The sequence below is a fragment of the Phyllostomus discolor genome, chromosome 13 (assembly GCF_004126475.2).
Source record: "Phyllostomus discolor isolate MPI-MPIP mPhyDis1 chromosome 13, mPhyDis1.pri.v3, whole genome shotgun sequence".
Taxonomy (NCBI): Eukaryota; Metazoa; Chordata; class Mammalia; order Chiroptera; family Phyllostomidae; genus Phyllostomus; species Phyllostomus discolor.
Window position 1 is genome coordinate 60491889 of NC_040915.2, and position 22652 is coordinate 60514540.

Sequence of the window (22652 nt, forward strand, 5' to 3'; positions counted from 1 at the left end):
GGAGACTGAGGCTGGAAGGTTTCTTGCCGGGACTCCCCCCTGCCTTTCAGGAGCCATAGGACTGAAGGGCAGGTGCTGGTGGGTGACGGAATGGCAGAGTAACGGCTTCTGAAAGGCCCAGTGGGCCAGAACTGGCCGCAGAGCCCGTCGGCGGAGGTGTCCGTGGTGAGTCACAGGATGGGAGAGGCCCGCCGGGAAGGCAGGCCAAGCGCCTCTCTGGCCTCCGCTGACCACAGGGCCCGAGAGGAGCCAAGGATGCGGCTTTTAAACAGTCAGCGGGTAGGAGCCGGCGGTCAGATGCGGGGGTTGGTAGGCCCCTTGGGGGTGGCCAGGCCACACTGGGACGGGGACTGCATCTGGGGTGCACCCTTAGCCTAGGTGGGATGAGGAGGAACTTGCTCAAAAGGAAGAAAAACTCAGGGACCTGCGGATGAAGGAGAAAACCCTCAGACGGGAGCTGCCAGACGGACATTGGTCTCTAACGTGTGAGATTCGTGTGTGAAAATGAGTTCCCCCATCTTCGCACTCCCAGTCAGTCTTGTTAGGTGGAGGCTTGTGCAGGGGGTGGAGGCGGGGGTCTGGATATGAGCCTGGCATTTGTCCAGCACAGAGGCCACCCCCATCCTTGGACAGTCCCTGGGAGGTGTGTGCAGGCCAGGCCCGTGCGACGGGGATTTCACCTCTGAGGACCCCCAGTTTGGATTGCAGGGTTACCTGGGCCTCCTGTGCTCATGCGAGTTCCCTGAAGCAGGGTGGGAGTGGCCCCAGGTCACCGGGCCCCCTCTAAGGGCACAGAGCGTGGCCATTAGTGAAAAGCAGCGTCCCGGCCCTCTGGGCCCTCAGACGCACAGTCGGCTGGACCTGGGACTCGCCTTGACCTGGCTTGGGCTCCGGCATTCCTGTGCAAGGCACGGCTTTCCTGTGGGCCGTCCCCCGTCACTGCCCTGGGACAGAGATGCGAGGAGCTCTGGCCCCGCGGCCAGAGGGCAAGGGGCTGCGTTTTCATGCAGGTGCCCCCATCTTTGAGGCGCCCCCCTTTCCCTGTGTGTGATGTGTCAGCAGGTTTGAGCCCTGTGGGAGTGACTCGGCCTGAAGCCGCCTGAGACACAGAGCTGTGTTATTGGGAAGAGACCCAGAACCAGCACTTCCCAAATAACATTCTGAAAGCACTTGGAAACTTTTTTTTTTTTTTTTCATTTTTAATAGTCTGATGAATGCCAGAATTCGGAAAGTTTTTTCTGGTTTTGCTGGTGTCCTGGAGCTACCTTTGTGCATCAGGCACTGCCACAGGAAGACTGGGGAGCGAGGTGGGGCTGTGGGGAAGTCATGCCCCAGTCCACGCATGCTGAGTGTTCCCACGTGCCCAGCCAGGCTTGGTGCCGGGGTCTCCCCAAGGACAGACAGGCAGGTTCCTGCCCCCGTCCCTTCCGACCAGCTCGGCAGGGCCGACCCAGCTTCCCTCTGTCCAGTGTCTGGCTGGGTGAGCCTGAGAACCAAAAGGGACTGCCCCTTGACGCCCCTTCCTGTGGAGGTGCGTGGTTGACTGTGGCCCCTCAGGGCCCATTTCTGGCTGGACTTGATCAGCTCAGTTTTTTATTGTTCTCTTCCTTTCCAACTGCCTGCCCAGTTGTAAGAACAGCACGAAGAACTCTCACGTGCCAGGCATGCCGGTTGTAACATCGGCCCCATTTGCTCTATCTTTTCCTCTGTCGCACATGTGTGCGTGCACACACACACACACACACACCAGTTTGAGAGTAAATTGCAGGTACCTGCCTTTTTACCCCCACAGCCCTCACTGTGTATTTGCTAAGGGCAAGGGCGTGCTCTTCCCCGACCCACAGCCCTGTCGTCGAGTGCGGGCAGGGACTTCTGCACCAGCGCAGTGCTGTCGTTCAGTGTGCAGTCCGTGCGCACGCTTCTCCCGGGCCGACCGTCATGTTCCTGGGTTCAGGATCCAGTCCAGGGTCACAGGATGCATTTGGTTGCCACGCCTCCTTAGTTTTCTTCCATCTGTGCTGGCTCCTTGGCCTTTGCTTATCTTCCATGGCCTTGACGTTTTTTTTGGAAGGCTGCAAACCATTTTGGGTCTATCTGATGTTTCCTCAGGAATAGATTCAGGTTCTGTGTTAATGGAGAAAAAAATTCCACAGCCGTGTCACTGCGTCCTTCTCGGTGCGTTGTGTCTGCAGGCATGTGATCTCCCGTTGTCCCGTTGCTGGAGCTGAAAGTGTTTGATTGGCTAAAAGTGTGCGAACGAATTGCTGGAACTTCTCCCAAGCCACGTGGAGATAGTGAGCTCCTTGGGACGGGGCAGGAGAGGCAGTGAGAGGGGCGCCCTCCCGCAGGCCCTGCCACAGTGGGCCGGTGCTGCCACAGCACGAGTGGCTCAGACAACAGCGGGCTGTTTTCCCACAGTTCCAGAGGCTGGAATTCCAGGATCAAGGGGTCAGGGCCGGTTCCTCCCCAGGCCTCTCTCCTGGGCTTATAGATGCCCATGGTCTCCCTGCGCATCCACATGGTCGCCCTCTGTTCGTCTGTGTCCTGTCACCCGGAGACACCAGTCCTGTTGGATGAGGGCTTACCCTGACCCTGTTTTAACCCGAATCACCCCTCTTGGCCCTGTCTCAAGAAGCAGCCACGTGCTGAGAGGCTGGGTGTTAGGACGTCAATTTGAAGGCACAAAACTCAGCAGCGACCTCTCCTCAGAACTTGGCTGCACCGCCAGCTCTTCAGAGAGGCCGTCCTGGCCCTGTTACATGTCTGTTCACTTATTTAACTGTTGTGTCTCTCTGGCCACCATGGCATCTGAGTGGTTCATGGCTGTGGCGGGGGTGCCTAACGCAGGGGCTGGTGCGGGTCAGAGGCACTTGGGGCCCTGCGGAGCTGGAAGACGGGAGAGAAGGAAGGGCTCTGGGTCAGACCAAGGGACTGCTGGTGAAGAACCTGGTGTGCGGGGTGTAGCAATGGGTGCTGGGTGGCAGCATCGGGAGGCCGGGCCTCCTGCAGCTGCTGTACCCCCAGGCCCTACATGCAGCCCCACGGGGAGTGGGGTCAGGAGGTCAGACAGTGCTGAGGCTGCCTGCGTTACCCAGTGTCTGGGGTTGTCATCTGAAGAAACATAAAATTCAATATAAATGCAGATGTGAGTAGAAATAAAATTTCGGTTCTGCACAGAACAAACACCAGGAATGGTGAAGCCTTAGGCTTCCAGTTCCTGCTCGGCTGCAGTGGGAGGCCCGGCCCTCAGGTCACCGGGGTCCCCAGGGTCTGCCCTCCCCCACCCCAAGCCAGGGTTTTCTGACAAGGGTGAGGACTGGCCCCCCACAGCTGCCTCCAAAGCTGACCTGGGGCTCAGAGGGGGTGGCGGCTGCACACACATCCTTCCCCTGGACGTTGTTACTCACCTGAGGGTCTGAGCCGGACCCCGGTCAATGCCTCTGGTTCCACTAAGGCCAAACAAAACACTTCTTGCCTTGCAGCCGGCAGGTCTCGCACATGCCAGGTGCACAGTGTGACACCTGGGCCCTCACCAGGTCAGGGAGGCTCACGTCTGAGCAGAGACCCCCTCCGAGGATGGCTGGGCTGCGTGTGCCTTCTGTGCCTGAAGGGGTCAGATGTGAGTGGAGCGCTGCGCGCACCACAGGCTTGGGGGGCTGAGACCCCTGCCTGCATTCACTGACAACCTTGAACTTTAGCTGCTGCCAAGTGGCACCATTTAAATGAGTCAGGTGGGAGGAAGAAGCAGCTGTGGAAGGGAACCGTTACCTGTGTGGGGCGTGAGTCACGTCTCATGTTGCTGTGGGAGAGGGAAGCCGGCCTGGGCGTGGGGAGGGGAGGCCGGGGGGGGAGGGAGCACACCGAGGAGCTGAGCTGTCTGAGCCGTGTCTGCACTGCCTGCCGCCCCTGCGGCTTCTCCAGAGCTGCACACAGAAGCTCATTTCTCAGGAAGATGGGGGGCAATGGCACCTGTCTCACACCTGTCCCATCCTCTCTTCTTCCCCGCAGGCCAGCCAGCTGGGTGTGTACCGGGCCTTTGTGGACAACTATGGAGTTGCCATGGAAACGGCTGAGAAGTGTTGTCAGGCCAATGCTCAGTTTGCAGAAATCTCTGAGGTATGCACAGATGCTGTTCCGACAGGTGCACCTCTACCTCCTGTGAGCAGGCCGTGGGCTGGTCGTTGGTACCCTATGACCCGGGAGAACAAGGTGCATCAAACTGAGGTTCCGTCATGAGCCGCAGCTGTTCCCAGATGCCTCTGGGTTGGCTCTGTCAGCCCGGTGCAGGGATGCTGCTGTGAGCAGACAAGGAGTATCCAGGATTCCTGCCCCCCAGGACCAGGCCCTGATCCTGGGGCTCAGTCAGGTCCCCCACACAGATGCTCTGTTACACTATCTGTGTGTGGTGAGGGGCGCCCACAGTTCTGCCCTGTTCACAGAGGTCTGGACACGGAGTCCTGAGGTCGCCTTGCCACCTTGCTGCTGCAGAGCAGGCAGGAAGGCATCACACTCCGTTGTTCCTCTGGCCTGCCAGTGACCTTGAGACCTGAGGAAGCGGAGCTGCAGGCACCGGGGAGGGACTGGAGTTGCTGCCCTCTGTGGACTCTCTGGGGGGAAGCTCCAGGCCCTGGAGGACTGAACCCCCACACCCCAAAGTGTTAGCGCGGAGGCCTCACAGGAGCCCCTCAGATATGAAGAGGACGAGCTGTCGGGCTGGTGGCCACACCACAACCAGACCCGCGCCCTCCCCCACCCTGTTTCTGCCTCCGTGGCAACTGGGTGACGTTTTCTTTTCTCAGTGCCTACACTCACCTTTGCTTTTTGATGTCTCCCACTCCTCAGAGCTCTGACTTGCCTTCCCCCAACTAGTAAGGACTCTAGGTGGAAAGATCCTCGTGTGAGAAAGGCGGCCTTAGGAAGGGAAATGGCAGCTAGAAACAGGGAGTGAGCTGGGGCTCTTGCTGGGGGATAAGCACGCTCCGACTCCCAGACCTGGCGGTTTTGCAAGGGCTTCGTGCCATTTTATAATCTGTCACAGGAGGTGTGATATCGTGAGTCCTGGCCCTTATCATCTCCTGGGGCGATAACACGTGCCATGTGTTTCTCTAGAGCCCCTGGGCTCCCCAGTCCCCGCCCAGGGCTCCCGCCGGCTCCAGGCTTCCCTCCCCGGCTGCCCTGCTTCTCCTGGCGCATTCAGTTCATTCCTTTCCCAGGCTCGTTCAGTTACAAACCCCACACCCCTAACAGCTGGAATGTTGGCACAGAATCCTGAGTGTCTTGACAAAGGAGAGACCTAATTCTCTAAGGGCATGCTGTGGTTAATTGGGGTCAAGTTGAAGTCCACCTGGACAGGTTTCTACAGCGGAGGGAGGAAGCAGTGGTGGGACATCACCCACTGACTGCATACAAGGGAATCTAAGCCAAGGCTGGGGTGCAGGCAGTGTGGGGTGGCACCTGGGGGCCGGCCAGCAGCCCGTGCTCTGTAGAGCTGGTACCACTGGGTGGCATTCGCTGTGGCTCTCCATCCACATTTGGAAAAGATCCGAGAAACTGGAGCCTCCAGAAAGCAGAATGAAGCCAAAGGAAACGGAAGCAGCAGCCACAGGGAGGTGTTGGGGGTGCACTCGGGGGTCAGTTTGGGGACTGGCTGATGGCCTCGAAGGACAGGGATGGGCAGAGCAGTGCCCAGTTCTTCATCTCCTCCCAGGACTGGTCCTGAGAGACAGGCATGCAGTGGTGTCCAATCAGATCAGACCGGAGCTGCCCTGGCTGGGCTGCAAAGAGGGCTCTGGAGTCAAGTCAGTTTGGGGAAAGGCACAGTGAGGCCAGCCTGGAAGGACTTCCCAGTCCTCATGCGCATCACACTGCACAGGGGCGTGTGCACGCGGGCTGCGGCCCAGACTCGCGTGAGCACAGCACCTGGTTTCTGCAGAGTCTCGGTTCCGCTCCTGCGCCCCCTCACAGCCTTTGGCAGCTGCCGAGGAAGACGTGCGGTGGAATGACCACTGTGAGGGGCCTTAGACTCTCTGGAAAGGTACCACAGTGCACTGTGGAGTTTGGCCCTAGCGAGCTTTAAAAACACCAATCATTTTTTTGTTTTAGTCTTGAGAGGTTTCCAGCTGAGAAGTCTGGAAAGCGATCTCTGAGCCCGTTCTCATCTCTGTGCTGTTTTTGTTTTTGTTGTTGTTGTTGCAAAGCCTAGAACTGGAGCTAACCACAGCTCCTTTCAGAGATGATTTCAGGCACAAAGGGGTCTTTTATCCTCATTTCTCGGGGCACCTTGGACCAAATCAGTGACGTCTTTGGTGCAGTTGTGTCGAGCAGGACCCACCCATTAGAAAGTGCTGCTCTCCTCGTGGGAATCTCAGCCCCTCATCGGTTAGCGAGTACTTTTGCTAAGTGAGGAAAGGGGAGGGTGGAGGTGGGATGGGATATGGGTCTCAGTGGAGGCCCTGCCGTCTCCAGAGGTGTGTTCCTCCAACCCACCAGCCCCCGCACACTGTGTAACCGCCCCAGGAAGGCAGTTCCGTGCGTGTAGGGAGGGCACCGCCATTTGCCGCGCTGTGCAGGGTTCTCTGTGTCAGAGGTTCCCAACCACGAGTGATGTTATCTATCCCCAAGGACGCTTAGCAGTGGCTGGGGACATTTTTGATACTCACAACTGGAGGAGGGTGGTGCTACTGCACCCACAGATAGAGGCTAGGGATGCTGTTCATATCTTGGGATGCAGACAGCACCCCACCCCCAAATAAGAGAATTTCTGGCCCCAAATCTCAGCGGTGCTGGGGTTGAGAAACTGTCCCAGGCCGCGGCATCCAGGACACGTCACATGCCCGGCCTGCCCTGTTCTTCCTGCTGCGGCCCAGGACACAGCCTTGTGGCTCGCTGCACCAGGCATCCTTTGCGGTGAGACAGGGTGAGACTTCTGCCGATGGTTCCTGACCAGGGGACCTCCTTCCACATCAGAGCTGCCCGAGTGGTCCCCTGCAAAAACCTGCTTTTTCCCATTTCAGAACCTGAGAGCCAGAAGCAACAAGGATGCCAAGGACCAGACGACCAAGAACAATTTGGAAAGTGAGTTCTCCGTGCCGAGGTCTCTTTGTGTCCTTGTGGGGGTAGCAGCTGTCAACAGGTGGAGCATTTGCTGGCAGAGCAAACCTGGTGCCCTGCGGGGTCACCCTCTAGTGCCTTTGCTGCTCTAGACTTCCACTGGTGACGTCGGGGACACGTGAAGGGCATGGGGGGTTGGGGCGGGGCGGTATGGGGTGGGGAAGGACAAGGTCGGGACCCACTTTCCAACAACAGCCACAGCCAGGGAGAATGGTAGGCGTTAGCAGATACCCACAGACCAGGCACTGCCTGCCAGGCATTAAAAATGTCATCACGTTGTCCCCGGTAGCCCTGTAAGAAGGATTTTATTTTCTCTTCTTTCAGATGATAAAACATTTAGAACAAATGTAACCTCCATAGAATGCAGGTCCCTAGGGGCTGGACAGAGGGGAAAGCCAGAGCCCCCAGGCTGGTGGAAAACACCGGTATCAGGAACAATAGGTCACTTATCACTTCTAGTCGTTGGGAGAGCAGGAAACTCACACTCACAGAGCACAGCCCACCTATCTCTGGAGCCCACAGCTTCACCCTGCTAAGCCTCAGTGCTCCCATCTGGAAAATGGGGATAACAGTGCACTCCCTACACAAGTCTTGGGAGTCACGTGAGGAAATGCACCTGATGTGTGTCAGAACACGTCTGAGCACCCGTGCCCTCGGGGCTGTGCTCACCACGGAGAGTCGGGGACAGCCAACACTGTCCGGGGCTCCTGCGCTGCTGGAGTCCGGGTGTGTCCCCCTGTAACGCTGAGAACTGCGCCAGCACCTGAGTCGGTTCCTGCCGTTCTCACGGTCAGACCCCCAGACTGTCCAGGAGAGAGCGGTGTGCTGGTGCGCTCCCAGGGGCCCTCGCTGGCCCGTCCTTACCAGGGTGCTGGTGGGCTTCCCAGCCCCACGGGGAGGGGCAGTGACACTGAGCCTTTTTAGCAGTTGTCACTGAGTCAGCCGTGTCGGCTCAGGTTCTGAACAGCCGCTCTGGACTCCACACTAAGGGCACAGTCTTAGCAGCTCAAAGCTGTGGGCCCTGGCCTGTCTGGGACTTGAGGTTTGCCCTTGCCACCGAGCAAAGGTGCTCTGGGTCTGCCCTCGCCAGTGGGAGGCAGGCCCTTCCGGGGGATGTGGGGGTTGGGGCTGCTCCCCTCAGCTGACCCTTGCGGTGAGGAAGAGTAGGCAGTGTGGTCCGGGTCTGCTCTCCCCACCTGTGGCCCTCTCTCCGCAGCCCTGCTCTACAAGCCTGTGGACCGGGTGACCCGGAGCACGCTGGTTCTGCATGTGAGTCGCTGGGCCCAGGGCACTGGGGTTCATGGCTCCTGCTGTCCTTGGGCTGCTGCTGGTGTTTCTCAGCTGCCCACCTGCTCCCCTGCCTCTGTTGCCTGCCTTTATTGAAGATGCAGAAACGAGGTGCCCCTGCCGTCCTGGGGCTCACGGGGTGGGGTGGCAGGGGGAGCAGAGCAGGCGCTCCTGGTGTCCTGGGTGTTCTCTCTGGGGCGAGTGTGGGGAGGGATTGCGCTGTCTCGTGCGAGGAAGGTCTTCAGTCTCAGTGTGTGACTGGGACCCGAGGTGGTCGGTTGGGGGTGCGGACAGTGGGTGCGTGCTGGGGCCTCGGGGGTGACTGCTGCCTCCCAGAGGGGGAAGGGGATGATGGGGAGGTGCCGCCCTGGTAGGGCCATTTCTGAAGGGGTTTTGTTCACACTGAGAAACCACCAGGACATAGAAACGGCCCCTAATCCTACTGCCCAGGTGACTTTAGAGCAAGTTGTACGTGAGTGTTTTTTTCTAATGTACAACCAGGGTGCCGAAGTGTGTGAAGTTTCCATTTCCTTTCCCACTTCCTCCCTGCAAGGAGCCGCCACCACAAGATTCTTTGTGTGCAGGCCAGCACACGTAAACATGTGTTTTAATTACACAGAGGGAGTGCTCTACACACCATTCCATACCTTGCCTTCCCCCCTCGGTATCAATCATATTGTGGGGATTGTCCAACTTCGGCTCAGACAGCTCTGCCTCCTTCTCTTCCACTCAGTGGACATTTCATCATTTCCTACCGCCCTCCAACGGAGAGGTTTCGGAAGGAGGGAGGCGAGGTGGGGTTTCCAGGGTGGAAGGATCTGGGGGTGGCTCCTCAGAGTCTTAGAGACCCTGTGTCGTGTCCCCTTGCTGTGATTGGCCCAGGCCTGCATCACTGAGTGTCCAGACCAGGAGAAGCCAGAACGGCCAGGGAGCGAGTAGTGGGAGGCCAGCCTGGGAGCGCCAGCCCACAAGCCTTCCTCCGTGCCTCTCCCATCTCTCCCGTGTGCAGAGATTTGGGATTTGGGAGCTCGGGGATTTTGTCCCTCTGAACCAGGGAGCTGTTGGCCTGGAGGTCGAAGCATGTGCATTCCTAGTGGAGAAGCAGTCCACCCTCCACCTCAGTTCTTAGGCGCTTGTCTTAAAGAGCAGGAGCTGGGGAGGCCCCTCTGGGGTTTTCGCCGGACCTGCACTGACTGCTGGTTCGAAACCAGGACCAATTCTGCCCCCTAGGGGGCATGCTGCAGTGCCGGAGACACTTTTGGTTGTCACAACCACAGATGAGGAGGTGCTACTGGCCTCTGGTGGGTAGAGTCCAGGGGCGGTGCTGAGTCCTACAGGGCACACAGGACAGACCCCACCACAAAGGATCATTCGGCCCCAAAACGCCACCAGTGCTGAGGTGGAAAACGCCTGCCCTAGACCCTCATGGTGGGAGCTCTTCTTCGCAGCATGCAAGCAGCCCGAGCGCCGGGAGTGCTGCTGAGGACCTGCTTCGAGAACACTCACCCGGGGCTGCCCACGTGGCCCGGCCCATTAGGAGGGGTGGCAGCGGCGCCTGGAGAGCCTGTGGTCCTGGGCCACGCCCGGTGCCTGGGGCTTGTGCCAAGGTGGGTGCCATGGCCTCACTCCCTCTGACTCGAGTCCTCCCCCCTCTCCCACGCAGGACTTGCTGAAACACACGCCCCCCGGCCACCCCGACCACCTTCTGCTGCAGGACGCCCTGCGCATCTCGCAGAACTTCCTGTCCAGCATCAACGAGGAGATCACGCCCCGCCGGCAGTCCATGACCGTGAAGAAAGGCGAGGTAAGTGTGGCCAGGGGTGGTCAAGGTGGGCCCAGCCCGCCTGAGCTGAGGGTGCGGGGTCCTCTCTGGTCCTCAGCAGACTATCCCTGGACAGTGCCACCCTTTCGGGGTTCTTGACCCTGTGAGGAGGGCATCACAGTGGAGTTGCACAGGTGCGAGCCTCACTCAGGCCCCCTTCTCTTTCCGCCACGGTGGGTCGTGTCCAGGGCAGCCCTTCTCGTCCCCACACCTGGCCAGCTCAGGCCCCCCGCCGACGAGACGGTGAGAAGGAGGGTGGCAGGCAGCCTGCCTGGGACCACCCAGTTTCCCCTGAGTGTTCCTCTGTTTAAAGGCAGTTATCACTGGATTTAAAGACCTGAATGAGGAGAGAAAGGGAGGTGCGTGTGTGGTTTATGTTTGTGTTGTCAAGGACATGGGCAGGGCATCTTCAGCCGGGAATGCTCCTTCCCCCTCCGCCCTCCCTCCCTGGCGGCCGCTCCAGAGGAAGGGCTCAGAACGTGCTGGCCCGGCCCGGCCCGGCCCACCCCGTGGCTTCTGCCCCTTCCTGGGAGGGGCTTAGGAAGGTGCCGCCCCCAGTGGGCAGCGTGTAGTGTGCCAGGGGAGGTGTGCCAGTCAGGGAGCCAGCCCCCATCGGGAACGTGTTCTGTTGGAAGTGGCACTGGAGTGAGGGGAACCGACTGTGGCCCCAGCTGCCTGGCCCTGGCAGCACCTGGGCTGGCGGTGACCCTGACAGAAGCTGCTGCTGAGAACCACTTCCTCCTTTCTTGTGGTTTGTGTCCCAGGTGCTTGGTGTCAGGGGCCAGCCCCCCAGCACCCAGGGTTTTTCTTCGCCTCCCACCCTGGGTGGGTGGGCAGGCCGCTCTGCATCCTCCGCACACCTCCTTGGGAAGTGGCTCCTTGCGTGTGAGTGGAAGGTTCCCACATGCCCAGAGTCTCATCAGGCTTGGCCGTGAGTGAGTGGCTCGGTCACATGTCTGCTGGCAGGCCTGGCCCTGGAAGAGCGTGGAGGAGGGAGGTGTCCACTCCACTGCACTCCCAGGCCCTGAGGCCAGGCCAGCGTGGGGACCCGATCCCGGCATCGCCGCAGTCCCACCCACCGGATGGCCGGGAGCAGGTGTTCCTCTGCCCTACCCTGCTCCCTGTCTCCAGAGCAGGCAGGGCAGGGACCCTGCCATGCGGGTGCCCGGGTCCCTGAGGAGGCCAGCACCCGGCGGCTGTCCTGGCCATCTGTGTTAGCTCTCTGGCAGCCTCCGAGCCTGTGGAAGGCAGGAGTGGGTCCCCAGCACCTCCCAGGGTTTCCACACCCAATGGCTAGAACCTGGGGGTAAGGTTGCGGTCTTGTGTCTTGGAGCAGCAGAGGGGCCCTGGCTCACCCCCAGTCTCAGGGACATCGAAGGAGAGCAAAGCGCTGGCCTCCTCCGTCGGCAGTTCACCCAGGTCTGGCCGGAAGTGGGGTTTGCCTCTGCCTGGACTTCTTATACGAGTCAGATTGGCACCTGGCTCCCTCTTCCCTCCTGCGATGTCTACTCTCCTTGCTGACTGGGCTTTTCCCAGAGAGCTGACTTTCTGGGAAGCCAGTGTTCCGGTCCCTTTCCCCCTCTGGCTTTTCTCACCGTGCTCAGCCTGCCCAGCCCCCCTCCCTCCTCCCCTCCATTTCCAGCTGCCCTGTAGGATCCCCAGAGAAAAATGCCTGCTTCCTCTTTGGGTCCTTGGAGGCAGCTGCCCTAGGGGGTTGGGGACAATCAGATGTGGCCTGGCAACTGGCAGCCTGGCCCTTGTCCTCCCATCAGTTACCACAGGCCCCTCTTTGCTGGCCCGCGGTCAGGGGCTCAGGGACACTGAGCAGGAAGTGTGTAGAGGCCAAGTGCCTCGTGGGGGCGGGGGCTTGTGTCTGTACCCACCACCACCACCACCACCTCCGGCCACATCGGGCCTCATTGGCCTCAGTGACATTTGTGCAACATGGGGATCCCTTGGGTTCCTGGACTCTGAAAGGTAGGGAGAGCCTATAAACCCTGAGGGGTCACGAATCTGACTTGCACGTGCCTGTATCGGTGCTCAGAATCCATCTGGCACACAGTGAGGGAGACGGTGGCTAGACCAGGGCGGCAGACAGGTGCCCGCTCACCTGCTGCCCCCGCCTCCCAGCCATTGCCAGCGGCAGGTGTCGCTAACCAGTTGCATTCACACACCAAGCTGATTACAGCCTGAGCATCCTCCTCGGTGAGCCCCTGCAGCCGGGCCATGCCAGTTTGCAGTCCCATCACAATAGAAAGGATGCCAGGCAATGCTCAGCAGTGGCATTGTCTTGGGGACACCCTTTTTTTTTTTTTGCCGAGCATCCACGCCCTCTGAGAGCAGCGACTCCTGGCCCACAGTCCCTCTGCAGGGTGGTTGTGAGGGGGCAGGGGCTTCACAACCTGGGAAGGGCTGTACGAAAGCGAGGGGTGAAGATTTCCCCACCTGGGCGCCATCCTGTAGGAGGCGGAAGGGGAGCACACTCACCTCACCGTCCAGGAGCCTTGAGAGTCTGTGCCCCAGGTCTGGGGGCTCCTCGTCCCTCAGGATAGGGACAGTGGGGCCGCTGCCCCTCTGCCAGGGTCCAGACTCCCTTTGTGCACTGGCCATTGTCACAGCTGTGACCCTATTTTCCCAGGTCTGGGAGACCCCTGCCCACTTGCAGGACATTTTCTCTTCCGGCTGCAGGACCCCTGGGTGGGGCTAGGGTTCAGCAGCGAGACCCAGTTCCCTTGGAGAAGGGCACCTGGACACGGGATGGGGAAGCTGTGACTGGCGGGTGATGTGCACTGATTCAGGGCTGCTTGCACTGCCCTTGGAGACGGGAGGACAGCACAACTCAGGGCTAGGGCCGGGATGCCGCAGGAGCAGTGAGGCCAGCTGGAGGTGTCAGGTGCCCATGGACTTGAGGCTTCTCTTAGAAAGGTGAGGGTTTGTGTGGCCAGGGATGCGTGGGGCAGGGCCCAGTGACCGAGTCCATCTGTCAGAGCCCAGAGGGGCCCAGGTGCTCCTCATAGCCCCGTGTCCTCTCAGCTCAGCAGGGCAGGCGTGCTGGGTGACACTTGGTGGCCTGCGGAGAATGAAAGGGATGCTTGAGGTGGGGCTTCAGATGAACATGTGAACGGCAGGACCTGACAGGGAAAGTCAGTGGGCCAGCTGGGAAGCTGAGGGGTGGTCCATGCAGGGACAGCCTGGGCTTTTCTGACCTGCCAGCAGAGGGCACTCTGCTGAGTTCACTTCTGAGCTGGGTGTAGGGTGCCCTCTGCTGGTGGTGATTAGAAGCTCAGCTCCTTTGTGTGGAGAAAGGTCTGCAGTCCTATCACACCCCTCCCAACACACCCACACCACCCCTCACAGAAGTTCCCTTGGTCCTGCCTCCTAGCTTGGAAGACCATCTGCTTGTACCTGCCTAGGAGGCATCCGTCCATTCATCCCTTGGGGACCTACCTCAGTGTCCCTGAACCCTTCCCAGACCTGCCCCCCAAAGAGGACCCGGCTGCCAGGCCTGCCCGGGGTCTCCACACCGCAGGGAGGTTTCTCCGAGTGCACGCACTTCCTTGCTTCCCATGGGCGCCGGTGCCGGATGTGCCTTGTGCCTGTGGCAGGCGGGGTGAGTGTGAGTGGCAATAAGTCACAGACTTGGCACACCAGCAGCCTTCCTGCCGTCCCACTCCTGGCCTTGTAGGCACCAGCGCCTCCTGAGTCAGCCATCAGCTCTCCTGAGCCAGGGGCTAGCTGGTCATTGAGAGCCTTGCTCTATGTGACAATGGTGATGTGTGGCCTTAGCACCCAGGAATGTTGGGAGGGGGCCCACCTGGGCTACTCTTGCTTATGGGGGTCTCTGCTACATGCATAGCAGAGCCGGGGGCATGGACCTGCCTAGGGCACCAGGGGTTGGGAACAGGCACCTCCTGCTGGGGACAAGTTATGGGGCTTTTCCTGTTGTGGTGTACTTGCAGACCTGCTGAGCCCTTCCCCTGCCATGACAGCAAGAGGCTGGAGTTGCCCTCTATGGGGACAGGACAGGGGTCTTTCCTGAGGCCTGGTGGGCCAGGAGCCTGACCTCCTACCCTGGGTTTGCGGGAACCTGAGGGCAGAGCCTGCGTGTTGCCGTTTGCTCGCTCACTGTGCTGCCTGGGCTGGGTGGGGGGGGCTTCCTGAGGCTCAGGCTTCTCATCTGCAAAAGGGGTGTGAGGTCCGGCCCACTGGCATGTCGGGGCCACATCCCATGGTAGGGCCATGTGCTCGCACAGCACACCTGGCATGTGCGTGGGGAGGGCGGCCACGTTGGCCTGTCTCTGTGTCCTACGCCCGAACAGCGCTGACCAGCTGCAGTGCTGGGCACCATCTCGGGTGAATTACCAATTTGCCTTGGTGTGCCCAGGCAGCAACCCCAAGGGCTGCATGAGCAGTGGGGTCACCCCTCGTCCTTCAGGTGAATTACCAGGCGCAGAGATGCAGGCCTTGTAGGGGCTGGTGTCTCTGGTCCCCTGCTTATTCAAGTCTGGTGGGCCAGGGCATGTGGCTTCAGGGGCAGCTAGGTATCCAGATGGGCATCAGAGGTGTGACCCCTATGTGAGCCCCTGCCCATCAGTGGCCACTAACTTCAGGAAGACTGGAGTGTGGGCCCCCCACAGCCTCCTGGTGCCCTCAAAACCAGACTTGCCCTTGGGCTGACCACCTTGGTCGCCTGCCTCCTCCCGTGTCACCAGGCCACCCCATCTTTGCCCGTCTCCCAGGCTCTCCTCACTGTGGGGCCTGGGCCATGACAGACCTCTGCGGGAATGTCCCTCCTTCACGGGGTTGGCCTCTTGCCCGTTCTTGGTCTCCAGCTGCTGCGCGGAGAGGCATAGGCTACTCTGGTTAGAGGGGTTCTCTTGCCATAATTTCAGGGCAGACTCGTGACTTGGTTGTAACGCACCCCCCTCAGCCCCCAGGCTAATGGCTGTCACCCCCATCCACTCACCCTCTCTGTCGCAGGCTAAGCACCCAGGAGGGGCTTGGAAACTACTGAGCAAAAAAGAACTCACGTGACATGTTTGTACTCAGGCTGAGGAGAAGGAGGGAACACTCTGGGAAGTGGGGGTGAGGGTCCGAAAGGGAGGGAGTGAAGGCCGCCGCGCTGACCTGAGCCCTGCCCCGCCCCCCAGCACAGGCAGCTGCTGAAGGACAGCTTCATGGTGGAGCTGGTGGAGGGAGCCCGCAAGCTGCGCCACGTCTTCCTCTTCACCGACCTGCTCCTGTGCACCAAGCTCAAGAAGCAGAGCGGAGGGTGAGTGAGCACGCCACGTGTGCCCCGCTGGGCGGGGAGGGGCTCTGGGGGCATGCGGTTGATTTCGTACATGGAGAAAACCCAGGAGTTTGTCCTTCCAGTGTGAGCCTGAAGAGGACAGTCACTCTGTGGGCAGGCACTCTCTTTAAGCTATACGTTCTGTGTCCACCTGGGTATGATGTCAGGCTCAGGGACCAGGGTCATCATTAATAATCTGGAGACATTCTGGATCAGGGTCAGGGCCAGGACTAGCCTGTGGACTCCTACAGTGAAAGGGGAGCCTGACTGTGACTTCAGGTACTCTTAGGAGACTGTCACGTCAGGACCTGGGAAGCATGAGTGACAGGTCGGGGGGCTGCAGGATGTGGTGCAGGCTGGCAGGTGATGGGGGTGGGGGAGTGGCTGCCCTTCCCCTGCCCTTGGCAGACATCGCTAGATGACTGCTGCACTTTGTCTCCCCAAACCTGGTTATAGTTTCTCAATTATTTTCAACTGAGGCCTCCAGAACCCCCTACCACCTCCCCAGGGACCAGACGCCCAGCTTGCAGAGGCTAGAAGGGAGGAAGGAAGGTCACGTTGGGAAGGGCCGGAGCTGGGCTCCTGCCGTAGCCATGCTGAGTGGGTTTAATCACTCAGCTCGGAAGAGCCTCGGTGTTCCTAGGTGCCAAGGCTTGCACCGGGCAGATCTGCAGCCCCTCCAACTCTGCGGCTCTGGGTACATCTGGGGTCCTGTCCTGATTGTCCTTAGCTGGCCATAATGGGCTCCCATGTCACAGACCCTTAAGCTGCCACCATCAGCAAGGATGAGGTGAATCAGAGCTTGTCAGACCCTCTGGGGCCTGAGTCACACACGCTCATTTCCAGGAGTCCCTGAGTCTGGCCCACTGGTGTCTGCCAGTGACCTTGTGCCATCCTGTCGCATGGCCCACAGGTGGGTTTTCAGGTCGGGTACACTGCACACGGCCACAGACGTGGGGTTCTCCAGCTTTGGAAAGCAGTGATGTTAGCCCTGGCTGGTGTGGCTCAGTGGATTGAGTGCCGGCCTGCGACCCAAAGGGTCGCAGGTTTGATTCCCTGTCAGGGCACGTGCCTGGGTTGCGGGCCAGGTCCCCAGTAAGGGGGTGCACAAGAGGCAACCACACATTGGTGTTTCTGTCCTCTCTTACTCCCTCCCTTCCCCCTTCTCTAAAAATAAATAAATGCTTTAAAAAAAAAAAAAGAAAACAGTGATGTTAGCAAAGGAAGACAGTCAGTGTGTTAATGTGCTCCTTCTCTCACCCAGCAAAACCCAGCAGTATGACTGCAAATGGTACATCCCACTCACGGATCTCAGCTTCCAGATGGTGGACGAGTCCGAGGCCGCACCCAGCATCCCCCTGGTGCTGGACGAGGAGCTGGATGCCATGAAGATCAAGATCTCCCAGATCAAGAGTGACATCCAGAGAGAGAAGGTGGGGAGGGAGGCGGCCAGTGTGGGCAGCAGCACACAGGCCCCTGGGCAAGCTCTGCTGGGCATCTGACCCCGCTTCTGGTGTCTGGGACCTGCTGGACATCCCCACCAGGCTTGGAACCATCCAGGACGTGGGGTGGGAAAGTTACCCACCTACCATAATAGGGAGATTGTCCTATGTGGTGGGGGGCAGCCCCTCCAGCTGTCCTGGACTGCCCCAGGCACACCCCGCTTGTTTCTGAAGGGGTTTAGAAGACTTAGGAAGAGTGAGGATGAGCCCCTCGCATGTGGATTCCACCCAGGTCAGAGCAGGTGCCCGGCAGTGGTCAAGATAAGATGGGTTCCCAGAAGGCTGGCCTCAGCCCAGGAACACCCAGCTGAGGCGGGCACAGCAGATCAGGGGTCCTCCTCGTGCCCACCCACCTGCAGCCTGCTGCACCAGAAACCCAGTAGGTCGAGGAAAGTGCAGGGAGACAGCGAGAGCACGAGGCTGTTTGTCCAGAGGCCCTGCGGTATCCAGGGCAGTATCGTGCAGCAGAGGGGAGGCCAGGGCTGTGTTCCTGGGACTGTGTGGCCCTGTGTGCTGCCACTGCTGCACTCATCCGCACTGTGACTGCCAGTATCGGGCGGCGTGGTCTGTTCCCGAGGATGGAGGAGCTTCAGGAGCGGGGCACAGGGCAGGCAGGGTTTTCCCAGCCGGTCCTGGGGATGCATCTGGCCCTCCACTGGGACCTGCACAAACACTCCCTGGGGGCCTGACGCTGAAATGGGGGTGAGTCCAGGAGTGGGGAAGGGCCTTGGGGTCACAGCAGCCCTCTGCCTATTGTCCAGATGTGACAAAATCGAAAGAAGGGAGGTTTGGAAAGTTCTCTCCTCGGCCCTCCTAAGGGGGAGAGCCTAAGTCCTTCAAGAAGCGCTGGCGGGCACACACGGCAGCCTGTGCCCAGCCTTCGCCCTGTAGCCAGCGGCAGCCAACCTCGGCCCTGTGCTGCACTGCGCCGCCGGGCAGTATTCCTGGCCTCCGAGGACCAAGCGTTGGGGGAAGTGGGGACAGGCCCTGGGATGGAAGTGTGACTGCTCCCTCTCCCCGCAGAGAGCCAACAAGGGCAGCAAGGCCATCGAGAGGCTGAGGAAGAAGTTGTCAGAGCAGGAGTCGCTGCTCCTGCTCATGTCCCCCAGCATGGCCTTCAGGGTTCACAATCGCAACGGCAAGGTCAGTGCCCGCTGAGGTCTCTGTCTGCAGGCCAGCCCCCGAGCTCTCCCCATGCAGACCCTCCTGGACCCTGGCTCCCATGCCTCAGGGTACCCCGAAGTGCTATGGCCCAGGCCCACCCGCCCAGTCCTGCAGAAGCTGTGGCCCCAGCTCCCACGTGGCTTTTGTCAGAGTCCCTTTTCCCGCAGAGAGCCTTCCTGCACCAAGAGAGGCATGTCCCACCTGGCACACACAGGCTCGTGGACCCCTCTGACCACTACTTTAGGCCACAGCCCCCCGGTGACTAGCCGCTGGCTCTCCCCCACAGCTTACAGGTGGGGGTGGGTCTCCAGGGAGTCTGAATAGGGTGGGGGGCGTGCACACTTGTACAGACCCGGCCCATGGTAGGAGGATGCTGTCTGGGACCTTGGGCCAGGTGGCACCTTCTCTCCTGAGCCTGGCTCCTGCTGCCATCTGTAGCCTAGGCCTCTCCCACGAACAGGTGAGAGGCACATCACATCACCTGGCAGTGTGCAGCTGGGCTCTGCGGAAGCCTTGTCTCTGGGTCTCAGCACAGAGCGTGGGGGCTCGGTGTGGGTCATCGGGGCAGCATCCGCCCTCACCTCCGGGGGTCTCCCCATGGTGACCTCCTCATGGCCCCAGGTTAGGATGCATCCCCATCCAACCCAGGCAGTCTGACAGGGACAGGTGCCACAGGACAGTCGTGGCCCAGAGCCTGGCCGGCACGAAGGGCGGAGAGTGCAGGAAGCGGTGCCTTGTGCTGTGAGCACGCCTGGCCCCTGGGCCCCACCAGCCAGAGGCACAGCGGCCCGCAGGCCTTGGCAGGGTGTGCCGCCCGAGGTAGCGACAGGGAACAGCGCCCCAGGCGTGCTGGGTGCCGGCGTAGTGGGGCAGAGATGACTGGGGTGTGTTCGCCTGGTCCCCAGAGTTACACTTTCCTGATCTCATCCGACTATGAGCGCGCCGAGTGGAGAGAGAACATCCGGGAGCAGCAGAAGAAATGTGAGTGGCCTGTGCATAAGCGACAGCTTGTGGTTGGGAACGTGGGGCCTGGACAGACACCTCGCCCTGTGGTCTCGCCTCTGTTATCCAAGTGAGCTGTTAGGTGGAGTTCTGAGAAAATAAATTGGAGAGAAACCGTCCTGACGGGGCCCCCTGCCTTCTGTGCTTTCCCCCTTTCTGGGCCTCCCCCAAATCCCCTGGGCACCCCACCCCTGTCGTCTGACCTTTCCAGGAACCTCTGCCCATCTGCCAGAGTTTCCTTGAAGTCCCCCTGCTGCCTCCAGGACCTCCCTGCCCCAATCCCTGCCTGCCTTCGGGGGCCCCTGCCCCCCAGCTGCCTTCCCTCAGGCCTGACACGCAGCCAGCTGGCCTCCTCTGCCCCCCGGGCCTTCCCCCGGGGGCACTCCGCACCACCTCATCTGCTTGGCCTCCCCCAGTGCTCCCACCCTGGCCTTCCCCCCAAGGCTTCCCACACCCTGGCAGCTGATGCCGAAGGGGCCACACTGTGCTGGCCACAGTCCCCTTTCCAAGTGGCCAGCGCTTGGCCGTTCTCAGGACAGGACATGCACTCCCCTCTGGGGTGGCCCCTCCTCTGGGAGCTTCCCTCTGTTAGTAGGGTTTTCCTTCTCCTGAGCTCAGAGCTGCCCCGGGCCTGCCTGGCAGCCTTCAGGGTGGGAAGGCAGACCCCACCCCAGGTCCTGAGGCTGCAGCTGCAGGGAGGTCTCCTCAACCCTCCAGGCGTGTGATTCGGGATTCCTGAGCTGTCCTTGCTAAAGGGTCCTCAGGTACTCCCCACATGCCACTGTCCCTGAGTGGCCCCGATGAGCCATGTTCCAGGCGGCCTGGTCCTGCACAGCCACGAGCCGCCATGGTTCACCTGCTGCACGCAGGCTGCACACGGGCTCTGCCCTGAGCTCCTGTCCCCCGCCCCCCCTCTTGGCGTTGGTGCCCGTGTCCGTGTCCCAGGGTTTCCCGTTACGACCAGGGACCTAAATCGTTGACAGTGTGGCAGCGTCTATTCCCTGCTCAACGTTATACCAGATATAATGCTTTTTCCCTCACCTGTTGAAGAGATGGGGACCTGCATTAGCAAAGTAAAGGACAGGGCTGTGCCGGGTGCCTGCCCATGGACACCCCACAGGAAGCTGTGGCAGGTCCCCATCCCCGAAATGCCCCTGGCTGTGCCGAGGTGGTGGCCGGCTGCTGTGTTTGTAAGGGTTGTGCTAGGATTTCTCCTGCCCTCTGCACCCAGCCTGGGCCCCCTGGGACCTTACCTCACTCTGTCACTTACCAGTTCCTTCCCTGGGGGCCGATCACCCCGCTTGTCGTGTCCCCTCAGCAGCATGGCCTGAAGGTTCAGTGCGGGCGGGACATCCTGAAAGTCCCTGGGTGTCCTGAAAGGGCTGAGAACCTGGGCCAACCGTCTTCCACCCTCACAGGTTTCAAGAGCTTCTCCCTGACGTCTGTGGAGCTTCAGATGCTGACCAACTCGTGTGTCAAACTTCAGACGGTCCACAGCATCCCGCTGACCATCAACAAAGAAGGTGGGCCGCCCGAGGGCCACCGCCCCTTTCTGTTCATTCTGTCCTCCAGGACTGTGGATTTCCATTCTGAAGGGATGCGTGTGCTGCCTAGGGCGCACTGGCCTCTCCCTAGGCGGCCACTGCTGGGTGACTGAGGAGACTGGTGACCTCCCTCAGCCAGAGGCGCCTCGGTGCCCTAGAGCTGGGCCCAATCCCCTGTGCCGCCCCGCCCCCCAGCCAGCAGCTTCCTGCCACGCCCTTGGTTGTGCTGCATTTTGCATTCACTGCCCCACACACTGGTGTTCGCTCGGTCATGCACACAGGCGTGTGCCTGTGTACATGTGTGCACACACCCCCATCCACGTCACACACTGCCCCGACCCCTCTCCTGTCCTTGTTACATTTCATCTTAGTCACTGGTCTGCCTGTGTTGTGAACACAACCAGATCTCAAGGTCCCCAAGACAGAGGCCACAGGGCATGTTTCTGATCAGTGACATCACCTTACCCCGTGCTGGGCAAATGGCAGCCACATTGTGTCCCCTCGAGAGTTGACTGTGAAGCAGAGCCGGTCACCTGCCTCCCTCTCAGGAGGACTGACACTCACCTCTCTCATCCTTTGCACAGATGATGAATCCCCTGGACTCTATGGGTTCCTGAATGTTATCGTCCACTCTGCCACCGGCTTTAAGCAGAGTTCAAGTAAGTAGCTGGTTTGGGGAGGAAGGCAGCAGGGCCCTGAGCCAGGGGGTGTGGGGAACCGGGGAAGTGGCTCAAATTACCATCAGGCGTCTTTGACCCCCTGACCGCTGGACGTGCTTGTGCTGGGTGTGGAGTTGTTTTCCTGGAGTGGCTCCTGCCCTTTCCCATGCTTGCTTCTGGTCCTCTGAGCTGGTGCGCTGACCCCTGCAGGTGAGTCTTGTCACTGCAGGGGCTGGAGTTTGCTACAGACAGAAAATGCAGTGAGGCTCCGATCCAGGGGTGTGGTGGTCAGTGGCACCTTGGTCCTGATCAGCAGAGTGGATTTGGCTGCTCTGACCCCTGAATGGATACCCTTTCCAACCTCCTGTCCCGGCGTGCGGTGGGGTGGGGAGGGCTCTCCAGCCACTTGAGCTGTCTGAGCAGTGAGGGCTGGTCGCTTTTCGGTCCAAATTCAGCACACACTGCGCCTCCCAGCCCGGTGCCTCCGCACAAGCTCTCAGTGGCCCTCGTAGGAGGACGAGGTGGACACAGTCCTGCTGACCTCTCCCACTGTCACTACAAAAGAGATAGCCCGCAACAAGCCACAAAATAGGAGACGGTGAATACCAGATTTATGAGATAAGGAACGTGCATCCAGAATGCGCAGAGACCTCTTACAAATCAATACTGAAGAGACAACCCGACTGAGGAAATGGACAGAAGGTGTGCGTAGACACTTCACTACAGAAGTACAAACAGCTAATAGGCATGTGCAGCAATGTCGTCGTCCTCAGGGAAATGTGGGCTGGAACCACAGTGTGCTGCCACTCCGTACCCGCTGGGACAGTGGTCATCAGAAAGATGGACAGTGCTGTCGAGATGTGGAAAAATGGGGACCCTCAGATCCTGCTGGGGGCATGCAAAATGCTCCTGCCACCCTGGAAGACGGTTTCACAGTTTCTTGAAAAGGTCGCCGTGGTCCAGCAGCCCCACCCCTGCAAAATGAAAGCCAGCCCACGGAGAGACTGGGATGTGAATGGTGAAACGCAGTGCGTCCGGGCATGGGGCACCGCTCACGTGGCAATAAAAAGGAGTGAGCTGTCAACACGGGCAACAACGTGCATACAGTGTGCAGGAACCTAAAAAAAACTAGGCTGAATGAGAGATGCCAGATGCAAAGACGATATGTTATATCACTCTGTGTGTGTGTATGCAGTTTGTAGAAAAGGCAGAATATGGAGATGGAGGTGATCTGGGACTCAGGGCGGGAGGGAGGATTGACTGCACATGACC

General features: G+C 60.0%; 1 protein-coding gene across 2 annotated transcripts in view; it reads left to right on the top strand.

Moving 5' to 3' along the window:
- BCR (BCR activator of RhoGEF and GTPase) overlaps positions 1-22652 on the top strand; it is a 107135-nt gene that overhangs the window by 61307 nt on the left and 23176 nt on the right. For both annotated transcript variants that reach the window (XM_028527506.2, XM_036014371.1), the window contains exons 5-14: positions 4009-4116; positions 7014-7074; positions 8327-8379; positions 10061-10201; positions 15370-15491; positions 16774-16942; positions 18035-18154; positions 19081-19156; positions 20596-20700; positions 21306-21380. In XM_028527506.2, coding sequence (XP_028383307.1) covers positions 4009-4116; positions 7014-7074; positions 8327-8379; positions 10061-10201; positions 15370-15491; positions 16774-16942; positions 18035-18154; positions 19081-19156; positions 20596-20700; positions 21306-21380 — 1030 coding nt within the window. The remainder of the gene's footprint in view (positions 1-4008; positions 4117-7013; positions 7075-8326; positions 8380-10060; positions 10202-15369; positions 15492-16773; positions 16943-18034; positions 18155-19080; positions 19157-20595; positions 20701-21305; positions 21381-22652) is intronic.